At 42.9% G+C, this 26,002-nt stretch overlaps 1 protein-coding gene across 1 annotated transcript in view; it reads right to left on the bottom strand.

Annotated features, from left to right (window-relative positions):
* Positions 1-1,548: 1,548 nt before the first annotated feature.
* LOC140195834 (high affinity immunoglobulin epsilon receptor subunit beta-like) overlaps positions 1,549-26,002 on the bottom strand; it is a 37,578-nt gene continuing 13,124 nt past the window's right edge. Inside the window, exons 4-7 of the mRNA XM_072254470.1 lie at positions 22,471-22,527; positions 15,836-15,976; positions 11,471-11,593; positions 1,549-4,339 (exon numbers count right to left, since the gene is read on the bottom strand). Coding sequence (XP_072110571.1) covers positions 4,223-4,339; positions 11,471-11,593; positions 15,836-15,976; positions 22,471-22,527 — 438 coding nt within the window. The 3' untranslated portion in view covers positions 1,549-4,222. The remainder of the gene's footprint in view (positions 4,340-11,470; positions 11,594-15,835; positions 15,977-22,470; positions 22,528-26,002) is intronic.

The following is a 26,002-nucleotide window of genomic DNA, read 5'->3' as shown; positions in this document are numbered from 1 at the left end:
CTTATAGTTTTAGTTATTGAATTCCAAAGTTTAGGAGCACAGTTCAAAGAAGCTGACCTGCTAATTATCTTGTGAGGGAGATTGCTTCAATTTAAGAGACTGCCAGAAGAAGAGCCAAGAGTTCAATCAAGATTATAAAACCAAAGCAAGTTTGTTAGGTACTGCAGTCCCAGAACATAAAGAGCTTCAAGTTAAGAGAATTTGAAAATCAGTTCTAAAAGATAAAGGAAGCCAATGCAGAGTAGCTAGGATGGCTGGCTTCAAATGAACATGAGAAGCATAAGTCACCAGTAGTGTTCCTTTTTTAAATAACTCATCATCACCTTAAAACTATACCATCTAGTTCCCTTTCTCAGGAAAGAAAAGCTGTGTGCATTCACCCCATCTATGACTGTTTGGTTGTCTATCCTATCCAATGGTGACAGCAGACCGGCAGTGAAAAAGGCAGTGCATTGGTGCAGTTCCTCTCTCTCAACCTCAGAAGTCCAGATCCAGTGGTATGAGTTGATGTCACTACTGGGGTCTTCCTTTGTTGCAGCAGATGACCATGACTTCTACTGTGCCTTGTCATGCACTTCGCTCTCCATGATATGTATCAGAACTCCTTCCTGTCCATTGGATCCAACTTGACCTCATCCACCAAAACTGCTGAAGCTGACTTTGCATGCTAGGACAGACATATTCGTAACTCAAAACAGTGTGAGGCCTGCCAGCTACCCTCACCTGGTTTAGCCACCTGTTGAAGCAGTTACCAGGGTGTGGCCACTTTCATATTGCAAACACAGGAAGCATCCAATCTGGATACATCATAGTTTGGTATTGAAACTGTTCTGCCATGACCACAAGAATCTGCAAAGAGTTATGGACACAGTTCAGCATGTCATGTAAACAGCTTCCTCACCGTGGACTCAGAAACTGCACTTGGTCTACTTTGTTCAGGATGCCACTTGGATTATTTATGATTTATGATAATAGGTTGAGCTAGGGCTTTTATCCTTGGAGTTACTTGAAGCCACAGGTGAGAGATGAGCATCAGTTCAGACCCCATAGTCAGTGATCTGCCCCAGAATGGAAATGACAAGCCCCTACACTGGAAACCACATACACCCTACCTTTACACTTCATGGCGTTACACGCTTCTAGAATCCTACAATACAAGCAATAGAGTTCTAGTCTGCCAAATCGCTCCCAAAAACTCAAGCCTTTGGAGAAGAAAAGTACAAACAAAATAAGAAATAATGCATACATTCTGATAATCCACAGTCTTGCCTTGATTTGTCCTGTGAGAAATAACGCGGCTTTAATGCTGTTCCATTTTTTTTTCTTTGAGCCAAAAGCTGAGGTAATTGTGTTTATTATTATTTGTTTGTCTTCCATGTGTAACGACAAAACACAGGAGTAGAAATAGGCCATTTGGCCCATCGAGTCTGCTCAGCATTCTATGCTCTAGGATAAGGAGATTATTATAGGTGAAACAGGTAAGAGAGAAGATTTGCTGAGGACATCTCAACACTGTAACAGGATGTGGACAGGTTGATTGGGTGATAATTTGGCAAATGGAATTAGCTTTATTTGTCATATGAACATCGAAACATCGAAACATCGAAACATACAGAGAAATGCATCATTTTTCGTTAACCACCAACAAATTCCGAAGATGTGCTGGGGGAAGCCCATAAGTGTCGCCATGCTACCAGCACCAATGTAGCATGCCCACAACTTACTAACCCTGACTCATACATCTTTGGAATGTGGGAGGAAACTGGATCACCAGGCGGAAACACACACAATCACAGGGAGAATTTACAAATTCCTTACAGACAGCTAAGCACTGGCGCTCTAACTTGTTAAGCTAACTGCTACACAACACTGTGAGCCATGGAAGGAATCAAAAGGCAAATTGTGTCAAAGCAGAGGAAGGTTGTAAAAGACTGGAGTACAGATGTGGAGGTGGGTGGGTCAAGGTGTTCTCGTGCATGAAACACTGAAGTTCAGCATGCAGATGAAGCAAATAGTTAAGGCAAATATCATTTTAATTTTAGTTGCATGGGTGTAGGAGCTTAAATCAGATGTATGGATCCAACACTACGGTGTATTGATGAGGCTGCTCCAGGGGTAATGTGTACAGTCTTGGTCTGTTTACTTAACGATACAGAGAAACATAGAAAACCTACAGCACAATACAGACCCTTCAGCCCACAAAGTCGTGCCGAACATGTCCCTACCTTAGAAATTACGAGGCTTACCCATAGCCCTCGATTTTTTTCTAAGCTCCATGTACCTATCCAAAAGTCTCTTATCCGCCTCCACCAACATTGCCGGCAGCCTATTCCACACACTCACCACTCTCCCAGTAAAATCCTTACTGCTGACATCTCCTCTGTACCTGCTGCTCAGCACCTTAAACCTGTGTCCTCTTGTGGCAGCCATTTCAGCCCTGGGAAAAATCCTCTGACTATCCACACGATTAATGCATCTCATCATCTTATACACCTCTATCAGGTCACCTCTCATCCTTCATTACTCCAAGGAGAAAAGGCCGAGTTCACTCAAACTGTTTTCATAAGGCAACATCATTGTAAATCTCCTCTGCACACTTTCTATGGCTTCTACATCCTTCCTGTAGTGAGGCGACCAGAACTGAGCACAGTACTCCAAGTGGGGCCTGACCAGGGTCCTATACAGCTGCAACATTACCTCTTGGCTCCTAAATTCAATTCCACGATTGATGAAGGCCAATGCACCATCTGCCTTCTTAACCACAGAGTCAACCTGCGCAGCTGCTTTGAGCGTCCTATGGACTCGGACCCCAAGATCCCTCTGATCCTCCTTACTGCCAAGAGTCTTACCATTAACACTATATTCTGCCATCATATTTGACGTACCAAAATGAACCACTTCACGCTAATCTGGGTTGAACTCCATCTGCCGCTTCTCAGCCCAGTTTTGCATCCTATCAATATCCCACTGTAACCTGTGACAGCCCTTCACACTATCCACAACACCTCCAACATTTGTGTCATCAGCAAACTTACTAGCCCATCCCTCTACTTCCTCATCCAGGTCATTTATAAAAATCACAAAGAGTAAGGGTCCTAGAACAGATCCCTGAGGCATACCACTGGTCACCGACCTCTATGCGGAATATGACCCATCTACAACCACTCTTTGCCTTCTGTGGGCAAGCCAGTTCTGGATCCACAAAGCAATGTGCCCTTGGATCCCATGCCTCCTTACTTTCTCAATAAGCCTTGCATGGGGTACCTTATCAAATGCCTTGCTGAAATCCATATACACTGCATCTACTGCTCTTCCTTCATCAATGTGTTCAGTCACATACTCAAAAAAATTCATTCAGGCTCGTAAGGCACGACCCGCCCTTGAGAAAGCCATGCTGACTATTCCTAATCAAGCCATGCTGACAATTCCTAATCATCTGAAGCAGTCCAGAAGAGATTCACAAGGCTAATAACTGAGATGAGAAAGTGATCTCAGAAAATAGGTCTGTATTTTTTGGAGTTCAGAAGAGTGAATGGCAATCTTAATAAAGTATTTAACTCCTGGGGTCAGAAGAAAAATTAGATTTTATGAGATGTGTCAACTAGCGGGAGAGTCTCAAATAGGGGAATGTAGTATCGAGATCAAAAAGCAGTCATTTAATGTTGAGCTGTGTGGAAATCTCTTCTGTTAGAAGGTGGTAGATCTCTGGAATCTTCAGAATGTGGTGAAGGCTCGATCACTGTAAATATTTAAAGGACAGATAGAAACAGTTTTGAAAGATCAGGGAATTGAGCATTGTGTGGGGAAAAAACACAAAAGAGCTGATGTCTGGTGCAGATTATCTAACAATGATAGGTCAGACTTCAAGGGGACTCACCTAATTTGAAACTCCGCAAGTGCAACAAAAAAATCCCACAGATTTATTTCTCAACGGATGCTTTCAGGCTAATCTGCCTCTATCCTTACATAGACTTAAAATGTACCATGAAAAAGAAATGTGTGTGAACTATTGCAAATCCTTCTTATTATATATACCTCAATGAACATTTCTCAGAAATTATCCAGTTATTATATTCTTCAAAATGGAAAGGTTTTATCATAAAATAATTTGAGATACTTTCCAAGTCATGGTAGAGACTCAACTTTAAAGGCTTCAAGCTGTGCTGTTGTCATAATGTTTCACACTAATGCATGGCTTTCTCTTCTGCTGTATGTTTTCTCTTCATTTGCCGAGTGGAGGGACTTCCAGTGGTTTAATAGCTCTCATGGAAGTGTAAACTGTATCTTTGACAACCAGACTTTCATAAGTGTTACTCCGATCTAAAGAATTCTCTGGCAACTGAAACAAAAATCATAATCAAAAGTTAAGAGTCACTAAATTTCTGGGCATTAGTGTCATGCCAATGGACAGCCTTCAGTGTAACTCACATGAAGTTAGATGCAAAACAGCAAGTTTTTGCAATACCAGCAGAGAATAATGATGATACAATTGTAGTGTGCTGTAAGGTTTCACTGCTAATGTAATGGCCTCACTGTAATGTTTCACTGCTAATGTAATGGTTTCTCTATAGCAGCAATGTTAGGCTTATGACTAGAGATAACAGGGTTTGGAATGCTGTTGTTGTTTCTTGTGAGTCTGGAAGAGAGATTTTCGTGGTCTTTAGTTGGCAAGAGGAGAAGAAGGAAGACGCATGTGGAGAGAGATGGTAGACCACCAGACGGAGTGGACCGGGAGTGAGGGTCTAAAGGTCAATGACGCTCGGAGGAGGTCGATGGTTGATGAATTGCCATATTTGTGAGCTCCAATGTGCACTTTTGACTTTTCTCTTAAAATGGGCCCTTCTTCTTCTTATTTTCTTTACTAACCCTAGTCTTCCCCTAGACGAACACGTGCTGGCCAAGCCTCAGGGTTACACAATGTAGCAATGAATTATTATGAGGCAAAGTGTTTACTTTCATTATTAATGGTCAACACCTTCACAACTTAAAGCAGTGCCTCAAAATTGGTGACTGTTACCAAATGTGTTCATTGTGTTCTAGGAAGGGAGGCAGGGCTTGGGTTGATTGCAGATACCTACAGATAAGTCTTTTGCCCACAGACTGCCTGCTGTGCATTTTTCCCCATTTGGGATCAAAGCTGGGAAGCCAACCTCTTTTGTTTTACCCATTCTTGGGATAAGGTCTGTTCGATTGGACTGTATATCTGCTCATTTCTTTGGAGTTTAACAATTTGTGCCTGCTTCTATTTTATATAACCACCTAAATACATGAAACCGTTTGATATGTTTCCTTGTGGTCACAGTATGTATATATAATTGTTCAGTGTGTCCCCTAGTGGTTACAGTTCTCTGTATGATTCTGAAAGCTTCTGGTATTGAATCGTAAACACAAAATAATCTGCAGATGCTGGGGTCAAAGCAACACTCGCAACACGCTGGAGGAACTCAGCAGGTCAGGCAGCATCCGTGGGAAAGATCGTTCGACATTTCGGGCCGGAATAGGGGCTATCTGGTTAAATCTGATCTACAAATTTGAATGTCAGTTACCTCATCTACAGTCTATGGTATAAGAAGGGATGGACACATTGGCTCACCATCTTTGCTTCTTCTTTTCCTTCACCTACTGGACCCCACTGCTCCTCATTTCCAATTCTCTTTATTAGTGCTTAATAAAATCAAGCAACAAGTCGTATGCCTCTTCAGAGTCACAGGGTCATAGAACACTACAGCACAGAAGCAGGCTCTTCAGCCCATCTAGTCCATGCTGAACCAATAATCCACCTGGTCCCATTAAACTGCAGACTGATCCTCCACATCCATGTGCCTGTCCATATTTCTCGTAAATGTAGTAATCAAACCCACATCTACCTGTTGCACTAGCAGGTCATTCCACACTTTCACCCCCTAGCTACACCCCTCAAAATTTTGTATAACTCTGTTAAACCTCTCCTTAATTTTCTCTGTTTAGTGAATAAACATAGAAACATAGAAACCTGCAGCACAATACAGGCCCTTCAGCCCACAGAGCTGTGTCGAACATGTCCTTACCTTAGAAATTACCTAGGGTTACCCATAGCCCTCCATTTTTCTGAGTTCTATATACCCATCCAGGGGTCTCTTAAAGGACCTTATCATATCCACCTCCACCCACCGTCACCAGCAGCCCATTCCACGCATAAAGTCTAATCTATTCAACCTTTGCCTATAATTCAGATCCTCAAGTACTAGCAACATCCTTGTAAATTTTCTCAGCGCTTTTTCCATCTTATTTACATCTTTCTTTAGATAGATGACCAAAACTAGACACAATGTTACCCTTGACACCACCTTCAGGGGATTAGGTATCTTTATTCCCAGAACACTCTGTTTTATTGCACTCTTCGGTCCCCTTCTGCTCAACTGGTTGGTCCTCCTAAAATGCAACACCTCACACTTGTCTGCAGTAAATTCCATCTGCCTTTTCAACAGCAGGTCCAGATCATGCTTTAAGCTTTGATAGTGTACCTCCCTCCCCTTTCTTGACCTTTCTGCCTCTATTTCTGGAGGCAAGCTGTCAACTGACATCTTTTGTAAACCTACTGATTTCCGTAGTCATCTTGACTATATCTCTTCCCACCCTATCTCCTGCAAAAATGCTATTCCCTTTTCTCAATTTCTTCATCTCCACCCCATCTGTTCCCAGCAGGCAGCTTTCCAATCCAGGACATCAGAGATTACCTACTTCTTTAAGAAACAGGGTTTCCCTCCCTCTACTATTGATGCTACCTTCACCCACACCCACTCCTTTTCCAGAGTATCCGATTTTACCCCATCTTCCCACTATTGTAACAGTGATAGAGACCCCCTTGTCCTTACCCACCACCCAGCAGCCTCCACATCCAACATGTTATCCTCTACAACTTCCACCATCTCCAAGGGGACCCTACCACTAAACATATCCATACCTACCTCTGCTTTTAACAGGGATAGCTCCTTCCACGGTTCTCGTGTCCACTCATCGCCCCCCCCCACCCCCCACAGATCACCCTTCAGACACTTATCTCTGTAAGTTCCTTCAGTGCTACACCTGTCCATACAACTTCTCACTCACATCCATTCAGGGCCCCAAACAGTCCTTCCAGTTGAGGCAGCACATCACCTGTGAATCCGCTGGGGTTGCCAATTGTGTCCAGTGCTCACAATGCGGCCTCCTCTACATTGGTAAGACCCGTCCTGAATTGGGGGAGTCATTTCATCAAGCACCTCCACACCATCTGTCACATTCAGGACATCCCAGTGGCCAAACATTTTAATTCTGATTCCCATTCCCATTCCAATGTGTCGATCCATGGCCTCCTCTTGTGACAAGCTGAGGGCACCCTCAGGTTGGAGGAGCAATACCTTATTCCATGGGGGTACCCTTCAAACTGGTGGTATGAATATTGATTTCTTCTTCTGATGAACAAAACCACACACACCGCCCCCCCCCCCCGCCCCGCCGCACTTCTCTGTTACCCAATCTGAACTTTTACTTTTTCTCACCTGTCTATTACCTCCCTTTGGGTCCTCTCCTTCCCTTTCTCCTGCTGCCCACTCTACTCCCCACCCACCTGGCCTCCCCTATCTCCTTCCAGCTTGCTTTCTTCCCCTCCTCCTTCCTTTTAATTCAGGCATCTGCCCCCTTCCCTCAAGGTCCTGAAGAGGGTTCTCAGCCCAAAATATTGACTGCTTACTCCTTTCCACAGATGCTGCCTGATCTGCTGAGTTCCTCCAGCATTTTGTGTGTGTTGCACTGTACTCTCATCTCAGCATACCTTCATATAACTTTCCTACTATTGATGTCAGGCTCACCGACCTATAATATCCTGGCTTAATCATTTAACCTCTTCAGCTCGTCGGATGATTGCATTTCTTACTTTAATGGCTAGAAGATCCATTTTGCTGAATTGGAAGGAGATTAACCCTCCTGCTGTATTTCATTGGTTTTCACAAACTATATTGTGTTTGAATTTGGAAAAAATTAGAAGTGTGGTTTATGACCCTTCCATTAAATTTGAAAAAACTTGAAGGCCATTTATTCAGCATTTTCATATGATGTAATCTGACAGTTACAAACTTATTTTACTTCTCTGTACTGTTGGTTGAGAGGAATGGAGTCGTCGACACTATGGTTTTCTTTTCTTCCATTTTCACCTTGTTAAAATTGCCTAAGTCTTTTTAGTTTAGTTGACCTATTCTGTTTAGATTAGTTTTTTTGTGGGTGGGGTTTGTTTTTTTTATTTATTTTTCTCTTTTTCATGATTTTTCTCCAGTTTTTTTTGTCCTGTATTATTCATTCTTATCCTACACGATTGGGAGTTTTGTCAATTTATACTATTCGGTTTTATAATTACTCATCTTAAGTATAACAATGTATTTCCAACAATTCTGTATTATTGCTATGTTATGTTTATATTTTATGAAACTAATAAAAAGATTGAAAAAGAAAAAAAAGAACCTTTCTTAGACAATGTAACAAAATTAGCATTCTTCCAATCCTCTGGCACCTCACTCATGTCAAAGGATGCTTTAAGTACCTCTGATGGGGTCCCTGCCACAGGTTCTGAAGAAACACATTGTCGGGCCCTGGGGCTTGATCCAGCATAATTTGCCTTGACTTCCAAAAGAACCTTGGATCAATATCACCAGAAATAAATCGGTCATCATTAGCAAGATCAGTATTTATTACCCATCCTCCATTGCCCTCGAACTTGTTGTTTTGGTAGGTTAGCACATTGCTGCAGCCTTGGCTCAGAAGTATTCTATGGCGTTACAGGAGAGATACTGGCATGGACAGAGGAATGGCTGACAGGTAGGAGGCAGTGAGTGGCAATAAAAGTGGTCTTTTCTGGTTGGCTGCCAGTGACTAGTGGTGTTCCTCAGGGGTCAGCATTGAGACGGCTACTTTTCACATTGTTTGTCAATGATACAGATAGTGGAATTGATGGATTTGTGGCAAAGGTTGTGGATGATATGAAGATAGGTGGAAGGGTAGGTAGTGCTGAGGAAGCAATGCGTTTGCTGCAGGACTTAGACAAATTGGAAGAATGGGCAAAACAGTGGCAGATGCTATTATCTAAATGGGGAGGAAGCTCAAACAGCAGAGGTGCAGATGGACAGGAGTCCTCGTGCAAGACTCCCAGAAGATTAGAAGGACTAGAAGGGCTGAGATGACCTGCTTCTGTGCTGTAATTGTTATATGGTTATATGGTTATACGATTAATTCACAAATTGAGACTGTGATAAAGGAGAAAAAAATGCAATGTTGGTATTTGTTTCAAGGGAAATAGAATATAAAAGGAAGGCGATAATGCTGAGCTTTATAAGAAAGTGGTCAGGCCGCATTTGGAGTATTATCAACAGTTTTGGGCTCCGTATCTCAGAAATGATGTTTTCTCATTGGAGAGGGTCCAGAGGAAGTTCACGAGGATGATTCTGGGAATGAACGGGTTAACAGGAGTGTTTGGTAGCTTTGGGCCTGTACTTATTGGAATTTAGAAGAATGTGGGGGGATCACATGGAAACCTATCGAATGTTGAAAGGATTAGATGGGGCGGATGTGGAGAAGATGTTTCCTATGGTCAGAGTATCCAGAACTATAGTGCACAGCCTCCAAACTGAGGGGCAATCTTTAGATCAGAGGTAAAGAGGAATTTTATTAGCCAGAGAAGTGAATCTGTGGAATGTTCTGCCACACACTGTGGTGGGAGCGAAGTCTGTGGGTATATTTAAGGTGGAAGTTGATCGTTTTCTGATCGGTCAGGGTATCAAAGGATACGGCGAGAAGGCAGGTGTATGAGGTTGAGTGGGATCCAGAATCAGTCATAATGGAATGGCAGAATAGACTCAATGGGCTGAATGGCCTAATTCTGATCCTATGTCCTCTTGTCTTATGGTCTTAAATAGACTAGGTAAGAGTAATCAATTATCAGGAGGATGCAATTCATTACCACAGTCGGCCACAGAGGCCAAGTCATTGGATATATTTTAAGCAACAGTTGATAAATTCTTGATTAGTAAGGGCATTAAAGGTTATGGGAAGAAAACGGGAGAATATGACTGTGAGGAAGAATAAATCAGCCATGATCAATTGATCAAATGTCCTAAATCTGCTCCTATCGCTTAATGATCAATGGTATTAAGACTCTTTTGTAGCATGATTCACTCTTGGATTTTATGCCAAATTTACTTAATTAGTTAAATTTAATTGCATGGTGAGGTTTGAATATACATCCTTCAGCCAAATCTGATTGCCAGGGCTAGAAAGCACATTAGAGGAGGCAGTGCTGTAGGATGAGGTGAGGGGTATGGTTGATGGGAGCATTGGAAGAACTTTTGCTCTTAGACTATGAGACACAGATGCAAATCAGACCATTCAGTCCATCAAGTCTGCTCCGCTATGCCATCATGGCTAATGTTTTTATATCCATCTCAACCCCATTCCCCTGCCTCCTCCCCTGTAACTTTTAACTCCTTGACCAATCAATCTTTGCTTTTGCATATGCCCCATCTCTTGGCCACCACAGCCGTCTGTAGGAATGAGTTCCATAGACTTACCACCCTTGTCACTCAGAGGGTGATGAGAGAGTGAAACGAGCTGCTGGTGAAAATGATGGATGTGGGTTCATTTGCAACACATAAGAATGCAAACACGAGGAAATTTAGAGATGCTGGAATTTCAAGCAACACACGTAAAAGTTGCTGGTGAATGCAGCAGGCCAGGCAGCATGTATTGGAAGAGGTACAGTCGATGTTTCGGGCCGAGACCCTTCATACAAACTTCCGCTAATGCCGATCTCCCCCTCATACCCCATCCGTTATTTATTTATATACACATATTATTTCTCTCTCTCTCCTTTTTCTCCCTCTGTCCCTCTGACTATACCCCTTGCTCATCCTCTGGGCTTTTTCCCCCCTCCCCCTTTTCTTTCTCCCTAGGCTTCCTGTCCCATGACTCTCTCATATCCCTTTTGCCAATCAACTGTCCAGCTCTTAGCTCCATCCCTCCCCCTCCTGTCTTCTCCTATCATTTCGGATCTCCCCCTCCCCCTCCCACTTTCAAATCTCTTACTAGCTCTTCTTTCAGTTAGTCCTGACGAAGGGTCTCGGCCCGAAATGTCGACTGTACCTCTTCCAATAGATGCTGCCTGGCCTGCTGCATTCACCAGCAACTTTTATGTGTGTTGCAACATTTAAGAGGTTTGTTTAAGTACAATATATGGATGGGAGGGATATGGAATGCCATGGTCAAGATAGGACCAGCAGAACAGTTCAGCACGGACTGATCTGCTGAGGGCCCTATTAGTACACTGCATTATAGGACTATGACTTTATTATAGGAGGCTTTCTGGCCTTGAAGTACATTTCTTCTATTCTGTCATTTATAATTTTAACCTTGGTAATTACAAAGGAAGTAATCAGTCAATAAACGTCTTCCATCTGCTTCTACTTACGTCTTCACATTTTTTAGAACAGTCCCATACTTTATTCCATCCAATGACTGAAACCGCAACTGACATCGACAGTTCCATCAATGCAAATACAAGGAGAATGATCCTCAGACTAAAGTGAGATTCCTGGGAATGAATGATAAAGGGATCATCAACACAGTGGTCAAAGCTGGGTAGTAATTTGTAACTGGGTAATTGGTTTATTATTGCCACATATACCAACGTACATATACAAGTGCATCGTTCATTGAAAGGTTGTCACTGGTAGCTAGGGTGGTGAAAAATGCATTTAGTGCCCTGGCCTTCAGTTAAGGCAGTGAGAATAGGAGACAAGGCATTATGTTGCACTTGTACAAGTCATTGGTGAGGCCACACTTGCACAGTTTTGATCAGCCTGTTATAGGGAAGACGTGGTTAACCTGGAAAGAGTGTGGAAAAGATTTATGAAGATATTAACAGGACTGGAGGGCCTGAGTATAGGCAGAGATTGGCCAGGTTATATCACTATTCCTTTGAGCACACATAAACATAGAACATAGAACAGTACAGGCCATTTGGCCCATGATGTTGTGCCACACATTTAACCTACCTTAAAATCATTCTGACATTTCCCTCCCATATAGCCCTCCATTCTTCTTCCTTCCAGCTGCCTTTCAAGGAGTTTTGTAAATGTTCCTAATATATCTGGTTCTACCACCACCTCTGGCAGCGAGTTCCATTTACCAACCACTCTCTATATTAAAAATCTGTCTCTGACATCAATCCCATACTTTTCTCAAAACACTTTAAATTATGACCCCTCGTATTAATCATTTTACCCGAGGAAGATGCTCCAGAGAGAAAATCACAAGCTTAATCAACCTTTACTCATAAGACATGCTATCTAGTCCAGAAGCATCCTGGTAAATCTCCTCTGCATCCTTTCTAAAGCTTCCAAATCTTTCCTATAATGAGGTGAACAGAACTGAATACAATACTCCAAGTGTGGTCTCAGCAGAGTTTTATAAAACTAAAATATTACTTAATGGCACTTGAACTTAGTCACCTGATTAATGAAGGCCAATGCGCCATACAAGTTCTTTACAACCCTATCAACTTGTGCAGCAACTTCAAGGGATCTATGGACGTGGATTCCAAGATCCCACTGTCCCTTTGCACTGCTAAGAATCTAGCCATGAACTTTGTATTCTGCCTTCAAGTTAGACCTTCTAAGATGAATCACTTCACACTTTTCCAGATTGAGCTCCCTCTGGCTCTTCTCAGCCCAGCTCTGCATCCTCAATCCAATTTATCAAGGGCTCATGTCCCCTTCTAGCTCTCTTGGATCCATTCTTAAGCTCCTTCCTGGCCATCCTGTAACCCCCAAGAGCGCTGTTTAAGAATAAGGGGTTACCTTACAGAAATGTTTACATTTGTGTGAGGCATAGGTAAAGTGGACAGTTACAGAAGGTACCAGTGGCCAAGTGGTTAAGGCATTGGACTAGCAACCTGAAGGTCGTGAGTTCAAGCCCCAGCCAAAGCAACGTGTTGTGTCCTTGTGCAAGGCACTTAATCACACATTGCTCTGCGACGACACTGGTGCCAAGCTGTATGGGCCCTAATGCCCTTCCCTTGGACAACATTGGTGTCATGGAGAGGGGAGACTTGCAGCATGGGCAACTGCTGGTCTTCCATACAACCTTGCCCAGGCCTGCACCCTGGAGAGTGAAGACTTTCCAGGCGCAGATCCATGGTCTCGCAAGACTAACGGATGCCTTTAACAGAAGGTACCTTAGTGTAATAGACTCCTAAACTAGAGAACAATTTTAGGCTGAGGGGGAAGATTTAAAATTGACCAGAAGGACAATTTTCGAAGTTCAAAGTTCAGCGTCAATTTATATAAAAAAGTACATATATGTTATCATTAACTATCCTGTGGTTCATTTTCTTGCAAAATCCTGAAAGCATGCACCACCAGGCTCAAGGGAGCACTGTTATTAAACAACTGACATGTTCCCTAGTACAATAAGGTGGTCTCCTGACCTCAGAATCTACTTTGTTATGATCTTGCACATTATTGTTTACCTGTACTATAGTGACTCTGTGGTAGTTCCACTTTATTTAGCATTCTGTTATTGTTGCTACTGCATCGTAACTACTATAATGCACTGTGTAATGAATTGATCTGTATAAACAGTATTCAAAAAAATGTTTTCACTGTATCTTGGTACGTGTGACATAATAAACTAATTGCAATTCTACCTATTATCCACCGTTCACTGTCTCCAACCTCCTCCCTCCCTATCCTGCTCCTACACATCACAACCTCCCTGTGTTTCACCCTTTTTGAGTCTACTAATCACCTTGGGCTCCCGTCTTATCAATCTGCCTACTCTTCGTAATGGCCACCTTCCCTCTCAATGAGAACCATTACTTTCCTTCCACAAATGCTGCCTGACCTGCTGAGCTCCTCCAGCAGGTTGATTGTTCGTCCAGGCACCTGCATCTGCAGCACCTCCTGTCTCTGGTCTTTCACCTTGTTCTACTTACCTGACAGATATTGTCCCTCACAAACAAGAGAAAATCTGCAGATGCTGGAAATCCGAGCAACACACGGAAACCGCTGGAGGAACTCAGCAGGCCAGGCATCGTCTATGGAAAGAGTACAGTCGACGTTTTGGGTCTGGAGATAAAAAGCTAATAAGTAGATTTAAAAGGCGGGGGAGAGGAGAGAAAAACACAAGGTAATAGATGAATCCTGGAGGGGGAAGATGAAGTAAAGAGCTGAGAAGTTGATTGGTGAAAGAGACAGAAGGCCATGGATGAAAGAAAAGGGGGGAGGAGCACCAGAGGGAGGTGATGGGTGGGCAAGGAGATAAGATGAGAGAGGGAAAAGGGGATGGGAAATGGTGAAGAAGTCGGGGTGGGGGGCTTTACCAGAGTTTTGAGAAATTGATGTTCATGCCATCAGGTTGGAGGCTACCCAAATGGCATATAAGGTGTTGTTCCTGCAACCTAAGAGTGGCCTTATCACAACAGTGGAGGACACCATGGATGGACGTATTGGAATGGGAATGGGAAGTGGGATTAAAATCAGTGGCCACTGAGAGATCCCACTTTTTCTGGTGAACAGAACGTAGGTTGTCGGCGAAGCGGTCTTTCTATCTATGTCAGGTCTTACTGATATACTGGAGGCCACAGCGGGAGCACTGAACACAGTATATGACCCCAACAGACTCAAGGGTGAGATGTCGCCTCACCTGGAAGGACTGCTTAGGGCCCTGAATGGTGGTGAGGGAGGAAGTGTAGGGGCAGGTGTATTACTTGTTCTGCTTGCAAGGGTAAGTACCAGGAGGGAGATCAGTGGGGAGGGACAAATGGACAAGGAAGTCACGGAGGGAGCGATCCCTGTGGAAAGCATACGCCTGATGGTGGAGTCCCATCGGAGGTGGCGGAAGCTGGTGAAAGTTGTCCGCAGATGAGAAACCAATGACATCATGAACTGGTATCTGTCAATGGGGAGCTCTGCAGCTCAATCCCACTTTCTAGCTCCTAGTCCATTGGTCAAGTCCACCCTTAACTTCAAAGACTCTAAACTCTGGGATTCATCCCCTCAGTGTCTGTTGTTCCTACATTTTCGTTTTTTTAATTTAAAGATGCATCCTTCTTGGTCCAACGAGCCCACCTGACCCATTACATCCATCTGTTTAATTAACCTATTAACGCATACGTCTTTGAAATCTGAGAGAAAACTGCAGCACCCGGAGGAAACACATGCAGTCATGGGGAAAACATACAAGCTCCCTCTAGTCAGTGGCAGAAAGGAAACCAGATCTCAGCACTAAAATATTGTTACATTAACCACTACACTACCATGGGCCTGTACATGTTCACCTTTAAGAAGGTACTTAACACTGACCTCTTTGGCACCATGGTTTTGTCTGATCATATTCCCGTGTAATGCTTGGGATAAAATTATTTGGGATGCCATGGGACTGAGGTGGGATGTTCCCACCCTTCAGAGTTCAGAGTCTGGAGTTCAAATCCATGCAGTCCATAAGGAGTTTGCCTGTTCTCCCTGTGATTGCGTGGGTATCCTCCTGGTTCTCCGGTTTCCTCCTTCATTTCAAAAATGTACCAGTTTGTAGGTTAATTGATCTTTGTAAATTGCCCTGTGATTAAGTTAATGTATTAAATAGGTGGGTTACAATGCAGAATGGTCTGTTGAGCCAGAAGCGCCTGCTTGGTGCTGTATCTCAAAATAAAATAAATAAATTAAGTGCCTCATTAATGCCAAACAAGATAGAACTTGTTGGGATAATTAGTGAGTTCAAAGGCAGTTGCTGCATACACTCTTAAATAGTTGTAATAAGTGTGGGGTTTACTTACAGAAAGAGCAGAATAGTCTTGATGTTGACATTGGTTATCATTGACATGGGGAACCCATTTCCGGAGATCGATGGCAAATAACAGGAAAGCAGTTAGACTAGTGACAGCACTCAGTAGGTTAAAGATTGCACAACATCTGAGCTGTCAACAAAATTAAAAAAGTTATTATTTAGAATAGCAGCAATATGGAGTGATTTGTTTTATAATTTCTGCACTCTAATAAGTCATTGGGATAGTGCTTATTGGTACAACTAATTTCATACAATTCATCCACTCCAACCACTGTTACAGGGGTGGTTTTTGTTTTGAGAAAACTTCAAGCTCTGTATTTGGTTTACCCGGTATTTTTCTGCTGGCCAACAATTTTCGTTCCACTCCATTCCAACAAGGTTTCCTCTACTACCACGATGATACCGCTCCCGTTTTAAGAGCAAAACCTCATGTAATTTGACTTCAACCTGATGGCATTGACATTGATTTCCCTAATTCTGGTAATTTCTCCCACTCCCCTTTCTCCCCTCTCCATTCCCCATTCTGACTCCCCTTTCATCTCTTCTCTTCTCCTCACCCTCCTATCACCTCCCTGGTATGAAGTACTTAATCGCACCCTTCCTTCTTCTCCTTTTTCCATGGTCCACTTTCTTCTCCTATCCTCTCCTATCATTCCTTCTTCTGCAGCCCTTTGCCATTTCCAGCTACTATTTCCCAACTTCTCACTTCATCCCTCCCTCCCCACCCAATCTTCTCCCAAACCTGGCTTCACCTTTTAGCTGCCAGTTTGCACTCCTCCACTCTCCACCTATTTTTATTGTGGCTTCTTCCCCCTTCCTTTCCAGTCCTGATGATGGGTTTCCTCTGTGTGCTCTGGTTTCTTCCTACTTTCCAAAGAGGTAGTGTTATGATTAATAAGCTGTGGGTGTGCTGAGTTAGCTCTAGAAGCAGAGCAACACTTCCAGGCCGACCCCAGCACATACATACAATGGCCACTTGATTAAGTGCCTTCTGAATCTATAAAGTGGCCACTAAATGTATGGCTGTGGTCTTCTGCTGCTGTAGTCCATCCACTCAAAGTTCAAAGTATTGCGCATTAGGAGATGCTCTTCTACACTCCACCTAACCTATCCAAGTCAGCCTGCATCCTCTTAGCACCCTGCATGTCTCTTCTTGTTTTTTGTTTTTTGCACTATCCTTTGTAAACTCCAGAACGTGTTTTGCATGAAAATCCCAGGAGATCAGTAGCTTCTGTGATACTCAAAACACTTGGTCTGGCACCAAAGATCATTCCACAGACACTTAGATCACATTTCTTCCTTATTTTCATGTTTGGTCTGAACAGAAACTGAACCTCTTGACCATGCCTGTATGCTTTTCTGCAATGTTTTGCTCCTACCTGTTTGGCTGATTAGGCGTTTGCATTAGCGAGCAGTTGTACCTAATAAAATAGCCACTGACTGTATTCAAACTATGTTGGTCGCTGACCCAATAACACATTTTACTGTACATTTCGATGTACTTGTGACAAATAAAGCTGATCTAATCTGGTTGCACCCCAACAACATTCAGAAGTGATTTAGTCTACTGCTCTGGAGGGTGCAGATCCCACAACTCGAGAGGCTTGATACCATCCAAGATTAAGCTAGTCCCTCTACTGGCATGCCATCAACCACACTAAACATCCCCTCCCTCCAACATCAGCGTGCTGTGGCTGCAGTGCGTATTATAGTCTTTAAAATGCACGGCAATTGCTCGCGGAGACCATTGTGATAGCTGTCCCAAACTCGCACCATTTTCAACTGAGGCAGTGTGTTTTGGGTAACAGCTGTTCAGTGTGAACTCGATGGGCAGAATAGCCTGTTTCTGTGCTGAGTAATAGTATGATCCAGGAATACAAGAACAACAAGGGAATGAGGTACATGCACTATCCCCTGCAGGTTGCCCACCATGTGGAACACAATCTTGACTGAGGAATATATCCACTCCTTCCTTGTCATTGGGTCTAAATCTTAAAGGTCACAACCCAAAAGTAATGGTACCAAAGGAGGTGCCATTAGAATACATGTTCCGCCGAATAAGTACGTTTGGTACAGCATTGTGGGCTGAAGGCCCGGGACTGTGCTGTAGTTTTTCTATGTTTCTATGCTTCCAATACTGAACTGGTTGCACAAGGCAACTCACCCTGGCTTTCTCAAGTGCAGTTAAGGTTGAGTAATAAATACAATGGCCAGATTCCAGAAATTGGATACATAAAGAAAGGACCATCAACAACTTTGCCCAGAGTTTGCTGTTCATTTCAAACTGGCTGTGCTGACTTTTGTCACCATTCTAAACCAGATTTCAGTCACTTTAGCCAGAATCCCTTTTTCTGGCCCTCATTCCTCCAAACGTCAGTTTAAAGGGATTTCTCGCACCTTGAACCATGGAGGTAGAATTAGGCCATTCAGCCTATCAGTCTGCTCCATAGTCCATCATGGCTGATTAATTAGCCCTCACAACCCCATTCCGCTGTCTTCTCCCAATAACCTTTGACACTCCTACTAATCAAGAACCTATCAACCTTCACTTACTTTGCCACCACAGCTGTCTGTTCCAGTGAATTCTACACATTCACCACCTTATGACTAAAGGAATTGCTCCTCATCTTTCTAAAGCACATCCTTCTATTTTAAGCTGTACATCCGGTCCGAAACTCTCCCACTATAGGAAACATCCTCTCCATGTCCACTCTATGTTGATTTTTCAGTATTCAATAGGTTTCAATGAGTCTCCCCTACACCGGCCACCCCCCCCCCCCCCACCATTCTTCTAAACTACAGTGTGTACAGGCCCATAGCCATCACATGATCCTCATACATTAACCCTTTCTTACCCTGGATCATTCCCATGAAGCAATTGTGCATCCTCTGAAATGCCAGCACATCCTTTCTTAGACAAGGGACCCAAAACTTAGATTTGGGTTTCGTGGTAGCATAGCTGTTAGCACAATGCTATTATAGCTCGGGGAGCTCTGAAGTTCAGAGTTCAATTCTGGCACCATCTGTAAGGAGTTTGAATGTTCTCCCCATGAACCGTGTGGGCTTCTTCCGGGCCTCTATTTTCCTGCCACAATCCAACGATGCACCAGTTAGTTGAGTAATCGCTCGTTGTAAATCACCCTGTGATTAGGCTAGGGATAAATAAGTGTTATGCTGACCACTGCAGCTTCTTGGGCCTGTTCCACCATGTCTAAATCTAAATAAAGTAACTCCTCCACTGGGCACCAGTTGAACTATTTCTGAAATATGGGAGACACAGAAGACTACAAATGCTGATACCTGGAGCAACAAACAACCTGATGGAGGAACTTAGTGGGGTCAGGCAGCACTTGCGGAGGGAAGCGGACAGTCAACACTTCAGGTCAACACCCTTCATTCCAGACTGAAAGATTATTTATTTTTTTATTTAGCAACACAGTGTGGAAATAGGCCCTGCCACCCCTACTGAAATAGGCCATTCCAACTAAAACCACAAGGCTACTAAACAGCTTCCTCCCACAGGCAGTCAGACTGCTAAATAGCTGCTCTACCTGACTCTGCTTTGGACACTTTTAACTCACACTGGACACTTATAACTTGATTTTAACTGACATGTGGCTGTTGTGTTTTACTATTTATTGTTATGTTTATTATTTAGTGTTGCGTTTGTTATGTTATGATTGCACTGCTCCTGGGAAACGTTGTCTCATTCTGCCCTGCAGAGCTGATGTATGGTTAGAATGACAATAAAGTTTTTTGAATCTTGAATCTTGAATCTATGAATCTTCAGGCTACATCACCCTAGCAACCCCCAACAAACCCTATTAATTGTTTCGTTTGACCCGCTGAGTTCCTGTAACTGATTGCTTGTCACCGTGCCAGTGAAATCACCTTGTTATTTTATGGGACCTTGAGTTATTATTGGCCTCATCACAGTCCACATGTTGTTGGTGGTCTGATGCTCTAATAAGAGTTAACATTTCAGGCAAGAGATCGCAAGACCAGAACATTAACTCTGAACCTTACCTAATCAATTACCTAACCTTACCTAAAAACATTTCCTGTTTTACTTAATATTTCCAGAATCTTTACTTTCATCACTTTCACTTTTTCCATAACCTTCTCCCCCCTCCCCCACCCTACAGGTTGGAATGCCAAATGCTAAAATATGAACCTGGAGATCTGAGCACTCAGTCCAGGCTGGTGCGCTCTGTGGGCAGTTGTTGACATCTGGAGCAATGATGCTTTAAAGATAACCTCAGTTTTACAATATGTCACTGGGTTTTTGATGTCAGTGGAATGTTACGTTTGATGTCACTGGGTGTTACATTTGATGTCACTGGGCATCATATTTGATGTCAATGGGTGATATACTGTATTTGATTTCAAAGGGTGTTAATTTTGATGTCACTGGGTGTTGCTGGAGCACAAATATGCAGTCGCTGGAAAACAAAATTGAGGACCTTAGGAAAAGATTGCTGTATCTTTGGGAAGTTAGGTATTGTAACTGAGACGTGGCTTTTTCAGAGTACAGTAGATATGGTGATCAGACCTGAAGGTTTCTTGATACACAGGATGGGCTGACCTGCTTATTCAGAGAGGGCAGAAGGCCTCAGCTATGTGTCTTTCATCATCAAGTCTCTCTGGTGCTCTGCTGTGGTGGTTTTGTTATACTCATGTTCTCATGACCTTGAACACCTAATATTCAAACACCGGCCATTGTATTTACCAAGAAAGTTCTCCTCTGTGACCCTAATATAGTTTACATAGCCAATGACTATAATCAAGTGCTTGAGTTATTGCATGATGTCATTATCAAGTAGTCCACTCTGATGCATTTCAAATCATATTCGAGATTTCAATCAGGATTGTTTGAAAAAATTCCTGCCCAATTACCATCAAAATATAACCTGCAGCACACTAGACCACTATAATACTAAGATAAGGAATGCCTACCGTTCCATACCTAGATAACATTTCATGAAATCTGATCCCTTGGCTGTTTTTCTCTTACCCGCAAGTCACTGGAAAACATAATTGAGGACCTAAGGGCAAGATTGCTGTATCTTTGAAAAATAAGGTATTGTAACCGAAACGTGGATTTTTCAGAGTACACTAGATGTGGTGAACAAGCTCCAGTGATTCGGACAGCCCACAAAGAGGTGGTTACAGAAGGCAGAGGAGCAGCTATGGGATTACTTCAAATCAGTGGACCAGACCATGTTCAAAGACTCATCTGTGGATTTCAATAAATATACCATGGATGTTACGGACTTTATATGAACAGTCATAGATGACTGCATCCCCACAAAATCATCCTGTCTTCACCAACCAGAAGCCCTGCATGAACCATGAGATCCACAGTCTGCTGAGGGCCAGATCAGAGACATTCAAGTCTGGTGACCAAGAAAGTTACAAGAGATCCAGGTATGATCTCCAGATGAGGATGCTTGACAGATGTCTCGGGGCTTGAATACTATCACTTCTTACAAAGTGAAATCAAGTGTTATACGTAGGTGACAACAGGGCTTTGCTTCCAGGTGAGCTCAAAGCCTTCTATGCTCACTTTCACAATCAAAACATGGAGGTACCGTCACAAACTCCACAGCATCCAATGACTCAGTGATTTCAGTCTTTGAGACCAATATGAAAACATTATTCAGGAGGGTAAACCCATGGAAAGCATTCATCCCAGATAGGGTACCTACCAAGTACTAAAGACAGTGTTAATCAACTGGCTGGAGTGTTTACTAAGATCTTTAACCTCTCACTTCAGCAGCCTGGGATACCGCATTTACTTCCAGCAGGCTTCAATTATACTGGTGCCTAAGAAGAACATGGCAGCCTCCATTGTCCAGTTGCACTTACATCCACAGTGATGAAGTGTTTTGAGATGTTGGTGATCAACCTGATCAACTCCTGCCTGAGAAACAATGTGGATCTGCTCTAATTTGTCTACTGACAGAAGAGGGTCCATAGCAGATGCCAGTTCATTGGCTTTCCATTCAACCCTGGAACATCTGGACATCAAAGAAGCATACATCAAGATGCTCTTTATCAACTACAGCTCAGTATTCAAAGTAATTGTCATGTACCTCTTGACTTACCAAATTTTAATCAATGACCCACAGAAAGCATTTTGTCAGAATGCACAATGGCTTGGCGTGACAACTGCTTTGCACATGACCACATGAAACTGCAGAGTGTTGTGAACACATCTTAGCACGTCACAGGAACCAGCCTCCCCCCTATGAACTGAGTCTATACTCATCGCTAACTCAGTAGAGCAGCCAGCATAATCAAAGACTGCTGAGCATTATCTCTTCTCCCCTCTCCCATCAAGCAGAAGATACAAAAGTCTGAAAACACATACCAGCAGGTTCAAAGACAGCTTCTGTCACACAGTTACCAAACTCTTGGACAGGCCTCTTGCATGATTAGATGGATTCTTGGCTACACAATATACCTTGTGATCTTGGACCTCACCATTTAATCTGCACTGCACTTTTTCAACAGCTTTTACATTTTACTCTAAATTGTTCTTGTTTTACCTTATTCTAGTTCATGCATGTGACAATAATAAACGAACACCAACAAAAATGCCCTAGATACAGAGAGACTTACTGTGAAGATGGTCAGCTTCCTTTCAGCATTAACTGACATGATTCCAGAGATGATGAACTAAAAAGAAATATAGTATTAAACATTAATATTGCAATTGAAATTTACGGTTATAAACTTCCAAATCTTTATATCAAAGACAATATTTTGATAACTTGTAGTCATTAATGTTTTATTTCAAAATCCTATCCTTGACTTCCTCAGCAGGAGACCACAGTCAGTGTGGATTGGTGATAACATCTCCTCATCGCTGACGATCAACACAGGCCAGCTTAGGTTGCGTGCTTAACACATGGTCCACGATCCCTGCATTCAAGCCTGTGTGGCTAGGTACCGCTCAAGTGCCATCAGTATATTCACCAATGGTGTCACTGTTGTTGGCAGAATCTCAGATGTCAATGAGGAGATATACAGGTCTGAGATAGATTAGCTGGATGAGGGGTGGCAGAACAACAACCTCACCCTCAACATCAGCAAGACTAGGGAAGTGATTGTGGACTACATGAAGGGGAAACTGGGAGAACACACACCACTCCTCACTGAGGATCAGTGATGGACAGGATGAGCAGCTTCAACTTCCTGGGCATCAACCTCTCGGAGGATTTGTCCTGGGTCCAACACATTGATGTAATTATGAAGCAGGTACACCAACGGTTATACTACATTGGCAGTTGGAGGAGATTTGGCATGTCACCAAAGACTCTTGTAAGTTTTGACAGAGGTGCTGTAGAGAACATTCTGAGTGGTTAAATCACAGCCAGAAGGGAGGCACCAACATAGCGGATCCAAAGAGGCGACACAGGGTAGTAGACTCAACCAGTTTCATCATGGACATAACACTCCCCACCATGGAGGACGTCTTAAAGAGGCAGTAACCCAAGCAAGCAGATTCCCTCATTAAGGGCCCGCACTCATGTCCTCTTCCCGTTATGACTGTTAGGGAGGGAGTACAGGAGCCTGAAGGCCAACATTCAGCAATTTAATAATACCTTCTTCCCCTCCACTATCAGATTCCAGAATGGTCCATGAACACTACCTCTTTGATTTCCATAACATAGTAGTTCTTATGTCTTGTGTTGTACTGTTGCCACAAAACACAAATTTGATGACGTAATTTAGTGATAATAATCGGGTCCTGAGTCGCTGAGTTACATTGATATAAGTCGGTACAGAGTTTTGAAATGTCTGGGGCAGTAATATAAAACAACTCATCTATCCTTCCTGATTGGTCATTTAGTTTCTGGGCTGTTCCACTTCATTTCAGATTTGCATCATCCCACAATATTTGGAGAACGGTACAGTACAGCAACAGGCCATTCAGTCCATCTTGTTCATGCTGATCATGTCCTCTCTCTAATCTAGTCTCATTTGTGTTTGACCCATATCCCTCTAAACCCTTCCTACCACTATACCTGTCCAAGTTTAAACTTTGTAATTGCATCTGGCTCTGCTGCTTCCTCCAGTGAGATGGTGAGGGTCCATAAAGTTGGATGCCACAGTAATGAGAAGGAAACCTTAACTGGAATATATTCTGACTCGAATAGAAAAGCAAGGATGTAATATAGAGGATTTGTAAAGCACTGGTCATGCCTCACTTGGAGTATTGTCAGCAGTTTTGCACCCCTTATCTGAGAAAGGAAGTGCTGACATTAGAGAGGGTTCAAAGAAGGTTTACGAGAATAATTCCAGGATTGAAAGGCTTGTCATATGACAATAGACAATAGGTGCAGGAGTAGGCCATTCAGCCCTTCGAGCCAGCACTGCCATTCACTGTGATCATGGCTGATCATCCACAATCAGTATCCCATTCCTGCCTTCTCCCTATATCCCTTGATTCCACTGTCTTTAAGACCTTTATCTAACTCTTTCTTGAAAGCATCCAGAGAATTGGCCTCCACTGCCCTCTGAGGCAGAGCATTCCGCAGATCCACAACTCTCTGTGTGAAAAAGTTTTTCCTCAACTCCATTCTAAATGGTCTACCCCTTATTCTTAAATTGTGGCTTCTCGTTCTGGACTCCCCCAACATCAGGAACAAGTTTCCTGCCTCTAGCGTGTCCAATGCCTTAATACATAATCTTATATGTTTTAATCAGATCCCCTCTCATCCTTCTTAATTCCAGTGTATTCAAGCCCAGTTGCTCCAATCTTTCAGCATATGACAGTCCCGCCATCCTGGGAATTAACCTCGTGAGCCTATGCTGCACTCCCTCAATAGCAAGAATGTCCTTCCTCAAATTTGGAGACCAAAACTGCACACAATACTCCAGGTGTGGTCTCACCAGGGTGCTGTACAACTGCAGAAGGACCTCTTTGCTCCGACACTCAACTCCCCTTGTTATGAAGGCCAACATGCCATTAGCTTTCTTCACTGCCTGCTGTAACTGCATACTTACTTTCAGTGGCTGATGAAAGTTGTATTCTCCCTTTTCCTAACTTGACACCATTCAGATAGTAATCTGCCTTCCTGTTCTTGCCACCAAGGTGGATAACCTCACATTTATCCACATTAAACTGCATCTGCCATGCATCTGCCCACTCACCCAACCTGTCCAAGTCACCGTGCATTCTCACAACATCCTCCTCACATTTCACACTGCCACCCAGCTTTGTGTCATCAGCAAATTTGCCAATGTTACTTTTAATCCCTTCATCTAAATCATTAATGTAAATTGTAAATAGCTGCAGTCCCAGCACCGAGCCTTGCAGTACCCCACTAGTCACTGCCTGCCATTCTGAAAGGGACCCGTTAATCCCTACTCTTTGTTTCCTGTCTGCCAACCAATTTTCTATCCATGTCAGCACCTAATGGAAAATGCAAATGCATGCATTGTATTTTCTATGTATTACAGTATTTACTCAACAGTATTTTACTCAAATGCACACATTGTATTTTCTATATTTACTATGTAACCACTGCTAGCTGAATAGAAAGTATTCACTATGTAGCCATGACTTTTGACCTGTTCACTATTAATTCATGAAGAGAACTAGAATGAAACCAAGTAGAAAGATAACGGTGGCGAGTAAGGTGATGAAATATGTGGCAGTATGTCAACGCAAGACTAATTAAGAAATAACTGTGGTTAGGGATGGGAGGACATATGGTCTATAATGTAGTTGGGGAGTAAAACAACAGTGGAAAGTCGAGAGCGGATATATTGATGATATGTAATCACAGGCCGACTGGATATGATAATGTAGCTAAGATAGGAAAATTGCTATAAAAATGCTGTATACAAGCCTCGATGGGCAGTCAGCTACTAGCTTTCTGATTGTCTCAGCTTTGATTTGCAAATTAAGGTTTAAAACATCTTGATGAGTTTTCTGCATCTCCTTGTCGTTTGTGAGAAACGAGAAACCACGACACACACTACCCCCAATACCATGTGCTCTAATTTTGCCCACTAATCTCTTATGTGGAACCTGATCAAAGGCTTTCTGAAAGTCCAGGTACACTACATCCACTGGCTCTCCCTTGTCCATTTTCATAGTTACATCCTCAAAAAAATTCCAGAAGATTAGTCGAGCATGATT

This window comes from Mobula birostris, chromosome 4, assembly GCF_030028105.1.
Source record: "Mobula birostris isolate sMobBir1 chromosome 4, sMobBir1.hap1, whole genome shotgun sequence".
Lineage (NCBI taxonomy): Eukaryota > Metazoa > Chordata > Chondrichthyes > Myliobatiformes > Myliobatidae > Mobula > Mobula birostris.
The sequence above is the reverse complement of the archived record's forward strand: the minus strand, read 5'-3'. Positions and strand labels throughout refer to the sequence as shown.